General features: G+C 50.2%; 1 protein-coding gene across 1 annotated transcript in view; it reads left to right on the top strand.

Moving 5' to 3' along the window:
• Positions 1-12,329, top strand: part of UBE2D2 (ubiquitin conjugating enzyme E2 D2) — a 24,927-nt gene extending 12,598 nt beyond the window's left edge. Inside the window, exons 6-7 of the mRNA XM_072348670.1 lie at positions 7,169-7,262; positions 10,669-12,329. Coding sequence (XP_072204771.1) covers positions 7,169-7,262; positions 10,669-10,714 — 140 coding nt within the window. The 3' untranslated portion in view covers positions 10,715-12,329. The remainder of the gene's footprint in view (positions 1-7,168; positions 7,263-10,668) is intronic.
• The last annotated feature ends 2,151 nt before the right edge of the window (positions 12,330-14,480 follow it).

A 14,480-nucleotide genomic window follows, 5' to 3' on the forward strand; every position in this document is an offset into this window, starting at 1 on the left:
TTATTTTCACTTGTCTTAGGGATTCTGAAGTTAGCAGACATTCGGTGGGATGATAAATAGCATGTTTGAAAATAAGGAATATATACTGAGACTGTGACAGAAGTAGGGTGAGAATTTAAGAGGCTTGTTGAGAGCATCAGCAGACTTGCTATTAATGGAGAGCATTCATCAAAATATACCTGGACTTAATTTCATGAACCAGATCCAGCTGCAGTATGCTTCTGCTCCTTTCGTTCTCTGCCTTGAACTCCTTTTTCTGATCCTCTTCACACTGCATCCTCCTGCATGGCTGGAGTAAGCCATGGGATCAGTGTGGCCATTCTGTCACTGTCTCTCCCCCTAAAGCATGCTTCCTGAGGTTAGGTGCATATGTATTACTGACCAGTTGTCTCATTGTGCTTTCGTATGAGCTGTCTGCAAACTCTCCTTTGTGTAGCACAGAATGCATACAGATCTAACCAGTGCAAAGTCTTAGCAGGGTTCACTTGGTGTTGAGTCATGATGGGAGTTAAAAGCAGCAAAAGAAATGCTGATGGGTGATTCCTGTCATAAATAAGAGATGCTTTCTGTCAGAAAGCAGACAGAATTACCAATGGGCAGGAGTCAGAAGCGGCGTTGCTATCTTGATCCAGTACAAATACATTTTACAAAGACAACATTGGTCTTCTAGGGTGGAAATCTTGTTTTCAGGGAGGCTGCAGCTGCATTGTTACAGACTTCAGGGCTATTTCAGCTCCCTGGTGACTTCCTGGTTAGCCTCACTGAAGAGTAAATGTGTTGCTAATAGGAAAAGCTGCTGGGTTAGGTAATTGCTGTGAATAACAGGACTTCAGCTTTATGCTGAATAACTGATGGCTTACAGCCCTTCAAAAGCAGCACCGTGGGTGTGAGGAAGGTGTGCTTTCTCTACTGATACAGAAACTGGGGGAAGACTAGAAACAGTTCTTCTATTTGACAGCTTATCATTTGCAGCTTTCTGAGGCATCAGGAAGATGACGTTACCAGCAGCTCCCACCGATGGGCTGTTGCAGTTTCCATGTAGCAGCCCAGGTTTCTTGATTGTGCTGCTTCTCACTCTCCCCTGTAGAACCTCGGTGGATTTCATGGTTCCTTGTTCTCACATACAGGAAATGATTTGTTCAAAGTCAACTTACCAAATTGCGGAATATCTCAGCTGTAAAGATAGTAAGGATTAAAACAAGGAATATAAGGGGGAAAAGAAAGGATACTAAAGATTTAAAAAACAAAGTGCCTGAAGCTCAATGTGCGTGGTATCATTTATGGGGCTGGTTGTTAGAAACGTTACAACTTAGAAACACATTGAGCAGTCAAGTACTTTGCATTCTGTATCTCCCAAAATACACTTCAGAGCCTTTCCATATCACGGCATGCAGAATGACTGCCTGTGCTGTACGCAGGGAGGGCTGTGCAGCTTCTGCCTTGGTATTCACAATAGTCCTGATGCGGTCAGCTCCATGTGCAGCGCTAAGAGTTGCTAAGAGAAGCTTTGTAAAACCATCTCAGGGTGCTCTGTGCATGTTCTCTCAGAAGGAAGCTTGTGAGTCCTTCACCTTAGCAGCAGCAGCAGGCTGCCAGCTGCACCAAGAAGAAACTGCACCTACCTGTGGAGGGTTTTAGCTGTCAGGCTGATGGTTAGGAAAGGAGGAACCTTGGCTGTTCTGAGGAGTAGGAGAGCTGGATAAGGCCCCTGGAATGGAGTTGCCTTCCCGAGCAGTGATGTGGCTAAAGCTCACGTGTATGTTGTCTTAAGGTTTTGTGGTCCCCAGAGTATCAGGCCAAGCTAAACTTGAGTTTCATTCCTTTGATGTCAACATGCATCTGTGTACAGGCGAGATCAAAAAGCAAAATGCTGTTAGAGCTGGTAGCCTGTTCTCTAGAAGGATAACTAAAGCCTTTCTAGGGGAAGAACTTAGTGGCATAATGTTTGTGATGTGTCTGGAGCAGAGCAGGGTGGGTGGGCTCGTGATATCAGCATGGTTACAACAACCAGCACTGCCCTTCTGCTGTATTCCTGCTCCATGTCAGCACAGAAGAGTTTTGATTAAATGGTGATCTTGAGATGACTGTGTGACTTGAGCCAGGGTTTGTAGTTGAGCACATACCTTGTTATCCTGACATTGAAAGGAACTCCCATTGCTTTGTCAGTACAGTGAAAGGAACTTTCTTGGTACAGTCTTTGTTTGCCCTCTCCTTAGAAACAGATCTTTTGGTGGGAGAAGACTGGCCTGGTCTGACGAGGCCTTTTGCCCCTTATAGGAATTGACTCTAAGGGATGACTTCTCTTTAAGGGGCAGCTGCTCTGTTCTCATTCCGTTGATACTTGAGTGCTCTTTGCCCTTAGCATAACAGCTAAGGTTTGCAAGGTCTTTGTGGAGGTAGAGCATTGGTGAATGCCTTATCTGTTTCTGACCTGACCTCCTTGGTACCCAGGGATACATTTAACTCCTAGGTTGGTTGTAGATAGAGTCTGTTTAGAGAATCTAATAGTGCCAAGCAGCAGTTGGGCCGGAACACCAGTTAAGAAGCTCCTTTCAGGTACCTCATTAGCTTGGAAATAGTGCTTTTTAATTTCTTCTCTCTGGTCCATTCAGAAATTCCATTGCCCCTGAGTTGCTTCGTGTCCTGAACTGACCTGCAGATGAATGGCTACTGAGCGAAATTCTGCTTGGAATTCCAGTCAGATTCTAGCTGGAAGTAACTGATACGAGACCCACTCCGGCTTTCTTACCAAATACAGTGTTTTGGCTTCTGAATTTGGAAGATGATTTCTGCACTGAGAAAGTGGAAATGATCATCAGCTCTTCCTAGTAATCTTATGGAAGTCTGTGCCTTATAGGTCACGATTCAGGCTTCTACATAAATAGCATCTTTGTTTCTTAATTAGCTGGGATCACAGTCTGAGCACGGTGTGATGGTGCAGAGCTGGGATTGGCCTTTTGTAGTGCTGATATCTGGAGAAACTAGAAGTGTAGCTTTAGTGCTGCTAATGAGGCTTTCAGTGGTAACCTTTCCTACAGCAAACAAGGACTAGACTTGGTCTAATTGCACATCTGTGCAGATGTCACACAGCAGGATGGCACACAGTTTCTTCTGGCCCTTAAAACTACAGTCAGCTGCAGCTGTTTGCTGCAGGTATGCGAGGGGTGTCAGAACTGTATGATGCACTACATGATCATCTCTGCCATCAACAGAACTTGGTTGCCATGGGCCCTGCTGACTTCCTGCTGGAACTCTAGGAAAGACTTTTGGATGTGGAGCTTGCTCTCCCCAGTGAGCCCCATGGGTGCCTGCGGTTCATAAAGGGTCTGTTTCCTGCTGTGTTCTGGAATCTTGATGCACCTCTTAGAGTTGTGTGGGCCAGCAGCATGTTCCAGTAGGCAGACGGTGGGTTTAGTTGTCCTCTATGTTGGTCGTCTGGCTAGGCCCTGGAAGGATCTGCAGAGCCTGCTTTGTGAATCCCGTCCTGAGTAATGACTGAGCTGTTTGTAGCTGAAAAAATACAGCCATGGGGCTTACATATTGAACTTGCATCTACCTGCAGTTTTCGTCAGAGGCTTAGCAGAGTGAGAAGGATAAAGGTGCCTAATGGCAGACTCTGCTGCCAGTGATGCAAGAACGTAGCACAAGAGCCTACTGAGAAGATGAGATGAATCTTGCAGCAGCAGCAACGTGTTCTTAAGATTGTTGGCAAGCTGTAAATGACATGATTCTCTGCACGCTGGAGCTGCATTCAGACAGACTGCCCTTGAATTTTGGAGCCTTATATAGTGTAAAGGGAAGTCTTGCAGAGTAGACATAGACCAGGGTTGTGTGCTGTTACATTGGTAGACCTCAGCTGGCTTCAAACAGAGCATTGCTGGAGCTTCCTTAACCAATATCAAGTGTTAAATGATCAGACTGCTTGAGAGAGCCGTATCAGTGCCCTGGGGGGGAGCTGGGCCCATTGCTTCTTTAGAAACACTTTAAGTCTTTCTCCTTGATTACTTCTGTTCTCCTGATTCTTTACTTAAAGGTTGTGAAGTACTTCAGAAAGAAGGGAGGAGTCCTCTAAAGGATAAGCTGTTCTCATTGTCTGTGGGAGATAGAGTTCACAGCTGAAGTATTGGAGTTAAGCAGGCAATGCACTCGGGGAAATAAAGCTGGAGGAAAAGCAGTTTTTGAATGAAAGGAGGCTTTAATGGGCTGCTTTAATTTGCTTGATGTTTTGCTACAGGCTGGACTGCTTTGGCAATTAGGAGCGAATAGATGAGAAATAACTCCATACTTGAACCCTCTGAGTCAGTGAGAAGTTAAATTTTATCTGTTCTATTACTGACAAATTCAAACCTAGATTCTGAAGTCTGCGTGCTCCTACACTATTAATATATCTCTCTCAGTGGAAGACTTGAAATGCAATCAAACTGATGCTCCACAAGCACCACAGCAGCCTTGTCTGTTGTCAAGCAGGACGAACAGATCACGGTGTAACTCAGTGCCACTCTATATCTCGTACAGTTCAACCTAATCTGCAGTAGTTCATTTGCAGTAGGAAGTATTAGTCCAAAATTCTAATAAATGGACTCCATCTCTTGATTTCAAGCTGCACCGCCACATTCAGCCTAATACTGTGCTCACAAGACTTGCTTTTGTGAACATTTTACTGTTGTACACTATCCCCTGTTCTGCTGATGTGTTCATCTGAAAGTGAACATCAAGGCTCTGCAGTGGAATTCATGGCAGTAATACTCAGTTGCCCTGCAGAAGCTGGTCTGCTCATTGTTTTCCACAGTGTTTCCTATTTAATTACTGCATCAGAGAGCTCACAGCAGCAACTGCCACTCCTAAAGATCTGCAAATTACTTGTTCTCTCCTCTTAGCCCTGGCTTCTTACCTTTTATGCCAAGGTAGTTCTCTCTTCCCAGTGGCCCTGTCGTGCTCTAGAGGCTGCCTGGTGGTTGGTTCAGGAGTTGTGCTCGTGTGCTCAACAGAAGAACTTCCGGAGTTTATTTTGGACGGCCAGCTGGCTTCAGCCTATCAAAGTTAAACCGCATGAAATAAATTCCAGTTAAAACTGCTTTGCTTGCTGAAGCTGTACAGATAAAACTCCAGATCCTTCAGTTCGGAGTCAGCGCAAGTAGTGGAGAACAGTTCTGATTAATGAGGGCTTCTTTAAAAAGCAAACCGACAAAAACAAACTGAATGCGTGTGTCAGTGCAGCTCGACGCTGCATGGTTGAGTCTGGTTTCTAAACCGTTGGACAGGTGCTGCAGTAGAAACGATCTGCTGCAAAACAACATCTAGGAATTGTTTTTGAAGTTACTAGGATGCCAGAACTCATCGCTGGGAGCACACAGCTAGCAATGGAGCTCTAATAAAGCACAGCTTCCTTCAGTGAGGGGGACACGACAGTGTTCTCTGTGCTGACCAGTGAGTTGGTCATACTAAGGGAGGGTCACTGGGGGTTGCTGTAGCCCTGTGGGCACAGAGCAGCACCCTATCCTTCCTGCTGCCTGTGCTGGGAAAGGGCTGTTGGGAGGTGTGCAAGGAGCTGCTGCCTTGTGCTGCGGGGTGCACTGTCAGTGGCTGGGGAAAGTGAGCGGATGGGACTGAACAGAGCTTTGCAGGTGGGTGCTGCTGCTGGTGAGCCGTCTTGTGCACAGAAGTAACTAAGAGACCATGGAAAGATAAATAGGATCACGGAGTTGTGATGTTCCCATATGGAGAAGGCCCACAAGAATCATAGAGTCCAACCCTAGTTCCACACAGTACCAACCAAGTTTCAAACCCTGTGTCTGAGAGGGATTAACCCCTGGCAGCCTGGGGCCACAGCGCTGCCCTGGGGGGCTGTTCCGGTGCTCCTTGGGTTGATTTCTTCCTTCTATTAAAAGGAGGGGATGGACATTAGCTTTTGTTACTCATCCCACCGCCTGAGGAAACCTCAGTGTCTGTCTGGCAAAGACAAAGACAAAGGCCACAGGAGAGGAGCTACAGGAACCTGCTGTGTTCAAGCCACACTGACTGCAGGTGTGTCTGAGGTGGGAGAGAGAACAAAGCTGAAGCTGCTGGAAAGAGCTACAGGTGATGAGCTGCTGTGTCTCTTACAGCCTTGTCCACCTTCTCTTTCAGCCTTGGTAAGGGACAGCAGTTCAGGTCTGGTAGTTCCTGTATGCCTCTGGCACACAGTGAAATCATTAAGCTCTGAAGCTGCGTTCAGACAGGTAGCTGTCTGAATGGTCCAAGGGGTAATTGATTGTGCAGAATGCTCTCTCTTTTCTAATTACAAGTGGTCAGTAGAAAGTCCTGAGCACAGAGTGAAATTGGCAGTACTGGATTTAAAGCTTAAATTCCAGTTGTTCCTTAAACTATAAGTCTGTGGAACTTAACTGTGCAGGAGATGGCTGGTACTGAAGTTCTTGAGACCAGAAAAGAACTTGTAGTTGCTGCCATCACAGATGTACTTGGAAGAAGCCTTGTGACAACTTGTTGGTGCTGTTGATGAGGGGGGACGTATGGAGTGGCACTGTTTGTATTACATTCGGCCAGTTATAATCAAAGGAACGCTTGGCATTCCTCAGAGGACAAGAAGTCCTTGATGTGCTTCATGTAGTGTTGTCCTGATGCGCTTTGCTTATAACTTACTCCTTTTCATCTCTTCTGCTTTGCTGTGAGCATAGGAATGCACACATCTGTCTGTAGTCTTGTGGCTCCTTATGTGGATGAAGGTTGGTACTTTGCTAGGCAGCATCATGCAAGTGGGACGTGGCTTCTGGGATGTGTACAGTACCCATCTGCACTGATGCTCCTGTGTTCGGTGCTCTGTGTCTGGTGTGAATGCAGAAGCTGCATTTCAAGCGTAGTAGCAGGTACACTGCTGAGAAGGCTTTCATACAGTATGCTTCTCCCTTAGGATTTCAAGGTTCTAATGGGGTTTTCCTGTCCAGAAGATTCCCAGTCATGGTGGTGAGATTGGAGAAACTTGGTATTACACACAGTTGATTAGTTAAGAACTTCTGTTCCAAATGCCTTGGCTGAAGTATGTGGGATTGCTGCACATCGTTCAGGAAATGCTGCTACTACTAATGCCTGGGGGAAGCAAGTAGGCTGCCTGACTTGTGCAGGTGCCTTCAGCTGTGTCTGAACTAATGCGGTGTTTTTTCTCTCTCCCTAGTACTTTTGTCCATCTGTTCTCTGTTGTGTGATCCCAATCCAGATGATCCTTTAGTGCCTGAGATTGCACGGATCTACAAAACAGATAGAGAAAAGTAAGTATGGAAGCCAAAAGTGTGATGTAAACAGGGCTGGTGCTTAAATAGCAAAAGGGAACTCAAAAAGAAACAACAACAAAACACTTCTCAGAGAAGTGCAAGCTTTGATTTTTTTCCTTTCTAACTGTAAACGTGATGTGTTTAGGTTTCCATGGGTTGTATCGTACAGCTGTTTGTGCAGCTTTTCATTGCTGTAGGAAAATGACACATTTTCTGGTAGAAGTAAAGTTAAAGTAAGCAGTGACTTTGCTCTTCTTTGTCCTTTCATCCTACACAATAGTTTTTCATTAGTGTGGTAGCTGTTAATTGCAGGTTTGCTTAATGAAAATGTGAACAGTGCAAATCTGTTTCACATGATTCAAAGTTAAGGCTTCTAAAATCTCATCTGCTTTACTGTATGCTTTAATCCTACATAGCCAGCAGAGGGAGAACAAGTTACTTTGGTGGGAGAATGTTTCCCTGCTAGCTGTTGGTGATGGAGTCACGCAAGCAAAGAAATAACAGAATACTATTTCATCTTCATTTGATGACCCAAGAAAAGAACAAGTGGTGTAGAGAGAGGGTGGGAGGACACAGGCTCCTTCTGAACTGCCAAACTGAAGAGAAGTCCACTAATGAGAAGGTTTTAATTGTTCTGCTTAATAGGAACCAGTTTAAACATAGAAGTGTAGAATGGATTGGGTTGGAAGGGACCTCAGAGCCCATCCAGTTCCAGTCCCCTTGCTATGGGCCAGCTGCCCCCTGCCAGCTCAGGCTGCCCAGGGCCCCATCTGTGGCCTTGGGCCCCATCCATGGCCTGGGATACCTGCAGCTTGTGCAGGCAGCCAGTGCCTCACCCCCATCTGAGTAAAGAATTTTCTTCTCACCGTATAACTTAAGTCTCCCCTCTTTTAGCTTAAAACCACTCCCCCTTGTCCTGTTGCAGTCAGATCATGTAAGAAGTCAATCTCCTTCCTGTTTATAAGCTCCCTTCAGGTACTTGGAAGGTCACAGTGAGGTCTCCCCAGAGCCTTTTCTTCTCTACACTGAACAAGTCTGGCTTCCTCAGGCTTTATTTGTGAGCAGAGTGCCACAACATTCAGAATGTCGTCTTGGCCTCCTCTGGACCTGCTCCAACAGCCCTGTGTCTGTCCTGTGCTGAAGGCCCATTTCCTGGGTGCAGCATTCCACGTGGGACCTCACGAGGGCAGAGCAGAGCGGGACAATCCCCATCCTCACCCTCCTGGCCATGTCCCTCTGTCGGTGCAGCCCAGGGTACTGTTGTCCTTCCAGGCTGTGAGCGCACACTGCTGGCTCATGTCAGTTTGTTGTCCACCAGAACCCCCAAGGCTTTGTCTGCAGGTCTTCTGCCAGTCTGTGTGCATACCAGGGACTGCCCTGATCCAGGTGAAGCACCTTGCATTTGGCTTTGTTGAACCTTGTTCGATTCATGCGTGTCTGCTTCTGGAGGCTGCCCAGGTCCCTCTGAATGGCATCTCTTCCTTCTGTCGTATCAGCTGTGCTGCCCATCTTGGTGTCATCAGCAAACTTGCTGAGGGTGTACTTGATTCCGCTGTCTGTGTCATTCATAAAGACACTGAAGAGCTCTAAGATGGACCCTTGGGGTTGCTGCTTGTGACCCGCCTCCACGTGGTCAGGGAGCTGTTGACTGCAAGCTTCTGTCTGTGACCATCCAATTCCTTATCCACTGATTAGTCCACGCTTCAAATCAATTTATTTTCAGTTTAGACGTGATGATGTGGTGTGAGACCAAGGCAAAGGCCTTGCAGGAGTCCAGATGGATGACAGCAGTTTACCTTCCTTTCTTCACCAGTGCCATCGCTGTCATAGAAGGCCACCAGACACAGTCCGCCCTTGGTGAAGCTGTGCTGGCTGTCTCTGATCATCTCCTCATCGCTCATCTGCTCCGTCTTTCCAGGCACAGATGTTTGGGGTCACAGTCCTGTATTTTCCTGGGTCTTCCTTTCTCCCTTTCTTGGAGTGATGCTTCCCTTTCTGCAGTCACTGGGGACCTCACCTGACAGCCGTGACCTGTCAAATATGATGGAGAGCGGCTTAGCAACAACATCAGCTGCTTCTCTCAGGACCCTGGGCTGCACGTTGTCTGGCCCCATAGTCTTGTACACATTCAGCCTCATGAGGTGCGCTCAGCCTTGCTTATCAGTGGGAGGGATTCTGCTCCCCCAGTCCCTGCCCAGAGGCTCATGGATGTGAGTGATGTGGGAAGCCTGACTGCTGGTGGAGAGCAGGGCAGAGAACTGACTAGTAGCACTGCCTGCTCTGTACTTGTAGTTGCCATCTGATCGTGTGAGCTTTTTTACCTCTTTGTTCCCATCCGGCTCTGATCACTGGTGTTAATTCCTGGAGTTACAGTTATCTAATGAGAGCAAGGAAGGGAAAATGATTCTCAGACTTGTGTGTTTGAGATGAGGAACTCTGTGCATCTTGGATTTGATCAGCGCTGCAAGATCTGCAGCGTGTGTCAGGTCCCAGCTGAGTGTAGGATTGCACGTCCCTGCTTACTGCATGCACCGCTTTCTTCCCCTTTCTCTGGAGTCAGAAACTGCTGTGCATCGTTCTTGTTGTTCTCAGCAGTGACAGCTGCTCTCCTGTGCTTTTCTTGATTGTCTGAAGCTAAAGAACTTTGTCTACAGACTAAATTGCAGCACAAATCCTGGCTGCTGTAAATAACCGGAAACCTTCCTGCCTTGTGATGCTTCTTCTGCAAACTCTGCAGAACAACTCGAATTGTGGAGTCAGAAACACAACTTTTATTAGTACTGAGAGTCACAACAACTGCTTTGTTTTATGTAGTTGTCCTGAGCTTCCTCTAATGTGATTCTGGCTGTAAAGGGGAGCAGGAGCTGCAGTTGGCTGGGGGAGAGGAGCAGAGTGTGCCTGCAGGACAGAAACTTGCATGGCCAAGTCTGTGTGTCCTGGTAGCTGTGAGCATAAAGCTGACCGCAGTGTGAGCCTGCTGGGGTTTGGCACCTCGCTGTGTCTGTACTGGGCTGAACTTCTGGGGGAGGAAGAAGGGGGTGGTGGGGAGATGCTGATGTGTGGTTTTCCAGGATGCCCAACTTAAATCCAAAGGCTGCAGGAGCAGCTCCTGGGATCCAGCAGCTGGGGGAGGAGCGGGTGGAACCTGAAAATACTTGTTGCACCGGCTCTGGGGCTGCTTTGTGCCTTGAATCACAAAGCGGCCTTCGCTCCTAAATAGGGCCGGGAGGTGCAGCGGGGCTGTTTGTTTGTGTCCCTGTTGGCACGGTGCTCCCATCCGCTCCTTATTACGTCACTGAGCAGCCCTCCTGGAGGGCCTCAGGTCGGTGCTGCAGGCTGAGCTGCGGGAGCTGCAATGCTGGCGGGACGTTATGTTAAGTCAACCCTCTTTTTATGCACGCAGGTACAACAGAATAGCTCGGGAATGGACTCAGAAGTATGCGATGTAATTACAGAATTATTGGATAACCTCTACAAATAAAGATAGGGGAACTCTGAAAGAGAAAGTCCTTTTGATTTCCATTTGACTGCTTTCTATGAGCCCACGCCTCATCTTCCCCTGTGCACATGTTTACCTGATACAGCAGTGCTGCGTGTTGTACATACTTGGAACAACAAACTAGAAATACTGTATTTCCCCGTACCGACATTGACTCCTAGCAGAGAAGTGTGTGTGTGAAAAGCTGGTTCTTCAGTCATAACTTTGTGAGCCTAAAAGCATTCCTTGTTGGTTTAAATTGGGTGATAGAACGGGAGTAGCGGAGCTCGGGTGGATCCCATATTTCCGGGGGCGCAGAGTTGTTGGTCCGTGGAGGCTTTTTGAAGCGGAATCCTTTTAAACTCATAACAGTTATGAACAACCAGGTGAAGAACTCGAAGCTGTCTCTGTATTGGTTTGATTCTGAAGGACCTACACCTTAGGGCTGGGCTCTGACCATGGATCGAGCCGACCCGCGTCCTGTGCCCGAGCTCTGAGTGTAGCTGGCCGGCATTGGAGCGGCTCGGAGCTCTCAGAGCTATCAGTGCGTCGAGTGACGTTGATTTGTTTCGACTCTCTCCCCTCCTTCATGCTCTTTTTGGTTTGTACGTGGTTCCTCAGTTAATACATAGCTAATAGCTCTTCTTTTTCTTAAGTTTTTTAACTGCTTAGGTCTTTCTGGATGTAAGGGTAAAAATCCATCCCACCCAAAACTTGTGTATATTTAAAAACCCAGCTGCTCCCCCGCAGCCTGTACGTTCGAGAATGATTAATCTGTGTAATAAACTGATTACTACAGTCATTACATATAACTCTGTGTGAGCAGGCTTTTAATTACCGAGAGCAGTTTGGTGCAGGCTGAGCTAACGATGGATCGCTCTCCTCCTCCCGCGGTGCCTGGAAATGCCGGAGCGGTTCGGTTCGGTTCGGTTCGCATCAGGCCTGAGCGGGGCAGGCTGTGAGCCGGGTTCTGAGCCGGGTTCTGAGCCGTGCTGTGGGCCGTGCTGTGAGCCGTGCAGGCTGTGAGCCGTGCTGTGCCCGCAGGGCGCGGTGCCGGCAGCCCGGCGCCGTTAGACCCGGAGCCGCGGCGGCGCTTTGCGGAGCCCGGCGCTGTTTGATCCCCACGCGTGGGCGCTGCGGGGAGCCGGAACCCGATGTGATGCAAAGGACGGATGTTAAAGGCTGTCAGCAACCAACCGGCTACCAAACACATCAGCACAGACGTTCATCAAATGTAGCTTTTACATAATTACTTTGCACTAAACATTTGCAAATGTTCGTACACTTTTAAACTGTACCTGTGTGTGTCTTTTTTGAACCGAGTCTTCACTTGAATCTAGTGACAAATGTAGTTTGGAACTTTTCTTTGTATACGAGTGTATTTGCCAGCATCAGTCGTGTGAATAGGTGAGTCTGCAAGTTCCTCCTCCTAGTATCACTGTAAGCAGCCATCGACTCCGCAGGGCAGGCTGCGGCTCCAGCTCCCCCCAGCGGGGCGCGTCCCGGCCGCCCCAAAGTCGCATCTTTACACTCTTGCACAAACGAGGAATAAATGTCCACTGCCTTTGGTCTAAGCCTCTTCTGCTCGTCTGGTCTCTCGTGTCGCGCTGTGCCCGCCTGCCGCTGCCTGTGAGCCGCGTGCTTGGAGCGCTCTGCAGCTGCGTGTGCGCCGAGCTCCGTGTGCGCCTCCTGCAGGTGTGCGGGCTGCTGCCGTCGGGAGGCGGGTGGTGCAGGCGGGGCTGGAGGACGGAGCTGCAGGGGAGGGCAGAGCCGGAACGTGGGGTGCGGGCTGCTGCTGCTGCTGCTGCTGCTGCTGCTGCTGCTGCTGCTGCGCCACGAGGCTCCGTGCTGCTTGCAATGCGGTGGGTGCCCATCTGCTGCAGCGTGGCCCCGTTGGAGCTGGAGCGCGTGCTGGTGGCTGCACACCTGCCTGAGGCATCTGCTTTTGTCTCCTTTTCCCGTGTCTGGCCTTACCTGGGGTTGGATTCTACATGCACGCTGATGCTCCTGCAGCCCTGTGAGGTGCAGGGAGGGAACGCGAGGCAGCCGCCCCGGGGCCATCCCTGCTCTCCTAATGGGGCCGGCCCTGCTCCCCCGGCGGAGCTGCCGTGTGCTGCTCGGAGACGGGAGGGAGAGAGGGCTGGAGATGGGAGCCTTGCAGCAGATGGGAGCCTTGCAGCAGGCAGGATCTGGGATCCCCCTCGGCCGCTTACCAACAACCACCCGGGAATGGCGTCTCTAAAAGAGGCCTCTGTTCTTTGCCCTGTCAGCTGCTGGAAGAGTTCTGGAGGTGTCGGGAGAGCTGCGAGGGGAGGCAATGGGGCACAGACAGGCAATGGAGCACAGGTGGCAGCAGTGCAGCTGCATGGCAGCACAGCATTAAGTCCCACATAACAGCTTCAGCTGAGGTAGATCCCGTTTAAGGCGGCTGTTCCCTTTGAAATGAAGCAGTCTGGAATCACTCACCGAGGGCCCGGCAAGAACCACGCTTCAGGAAAAGCAAGCTGCAGTGAGTGTGGGTGCTGGTCCATGTGTGTGTTTGGCCAGGACCTTCCATAGGGAGGGAGTGTGCTGCTCTCAGCCTGGCTGTGCTCTGCTGTGCTCACAAAGGCAGGGAGCTGTGGGCGCAGGTTGGGGACGTCCTGGCAGCCCGGAGTTGTGACACGAGGAACTTCTTCCCTGTCCGTTTTTAACCCGATGTTTTACCTCACTCCAAGTCAGCCGGTACTAAGTGCTGTGTGTCCTGGCGGCCCTTCTGCCAGCACAGAGCTGTGCAGCCACTCGGGTGCAGCATCAGGCAGCTCCGGGCCGCGGGGCAGCGTTCCTCGTGCCCTGCCGGCAGCTGCAAGGCCTGAGCGCCGCAGATCTGTTCCCGTGTCGCAGCTCAGGTGAGCACGCTGACGCTCCGGGCGCAGGCAGCGCTGCAGGCTGGAACCAAGGAGAGCCCCGAGGGGAGTCTGAGTGCGGGGGAGGCCGCTCCGACCTCATCCTTCGGCGACAGCGAAGCACCTCCGGCCCCCGCGCCCCCCACAAGTCGCCTTCCCAGCCCCAACCTGCCGGGTTCTTCCCATCCTCTGCTCCACGCTGCGGGGCGCTGAGCGGCGGCTGCTGGGGGTGAGTCAGAGCTGAGCGCTGCGGGGAATGCGGGCGGACCAGGAACGCTGCGCAGAAATGCAGGAATGCATCACGGCGTGCGTGATGGAAGGGAAGGGATGGGATGGGATGGGATGGGATGGGATGGGATGGGATGGGATGGGATAGGATGGGACGGCCCAGCAGCCCAGCAGCCCAGCAGCCCGGCTCTGTGGGTGCCTGCAGACCCTGCGCGTGTCCTGCCCGCAGCCTGTGTCCGCCTGGAGCTGCTCCGATCCCGCTGCGCTGCTGTGACCCGCAGCCGTGTGTTCCCCAGCAAACAGCGCCGTTCAACTCGCCGCGCCCCGATCGCTTTTTTGCTCTTTTTGCCCATTTCTGAGCTTGTCTCGGCCAGTTTCTTTTCTCTCGTGACGTGTCCGTCTCCCCGCCGCCCCCGTTCTGTGCGCGTCCCCTCCCCGCCCTCCCGTCCCCATCCTGCTGCCCGGAACGGGAAGGCTGCGGTGCGGCCATGGGGCGGCAGCAGAGCTCCGGGAACGGCGCCCGCTCCGCGAGGCTGCCCGGTTCGGGCTGTTGGATTTATTTCATTCTCGATTTGATTTTCAGTTTCGTTTCGTTTCGTTTTTCTTTTTTTCTTTTCCTCCCCC

This window comes from Excalfactoria chinensis, chromosome 13 (genome assembly GCF_039878825.1).
Source record: "Excalfactoria chinensis isolate bCotChi1 chromosome 13, bCotChi1.hap2, whole genome shotgun sequence".
Classification (NCBI taxonomy): Eukaryota; Metazoa; Chordata; class Aves; order Galliformes; family Phasianidae; genus Excalfactoria; species Excalfactoria chinensis.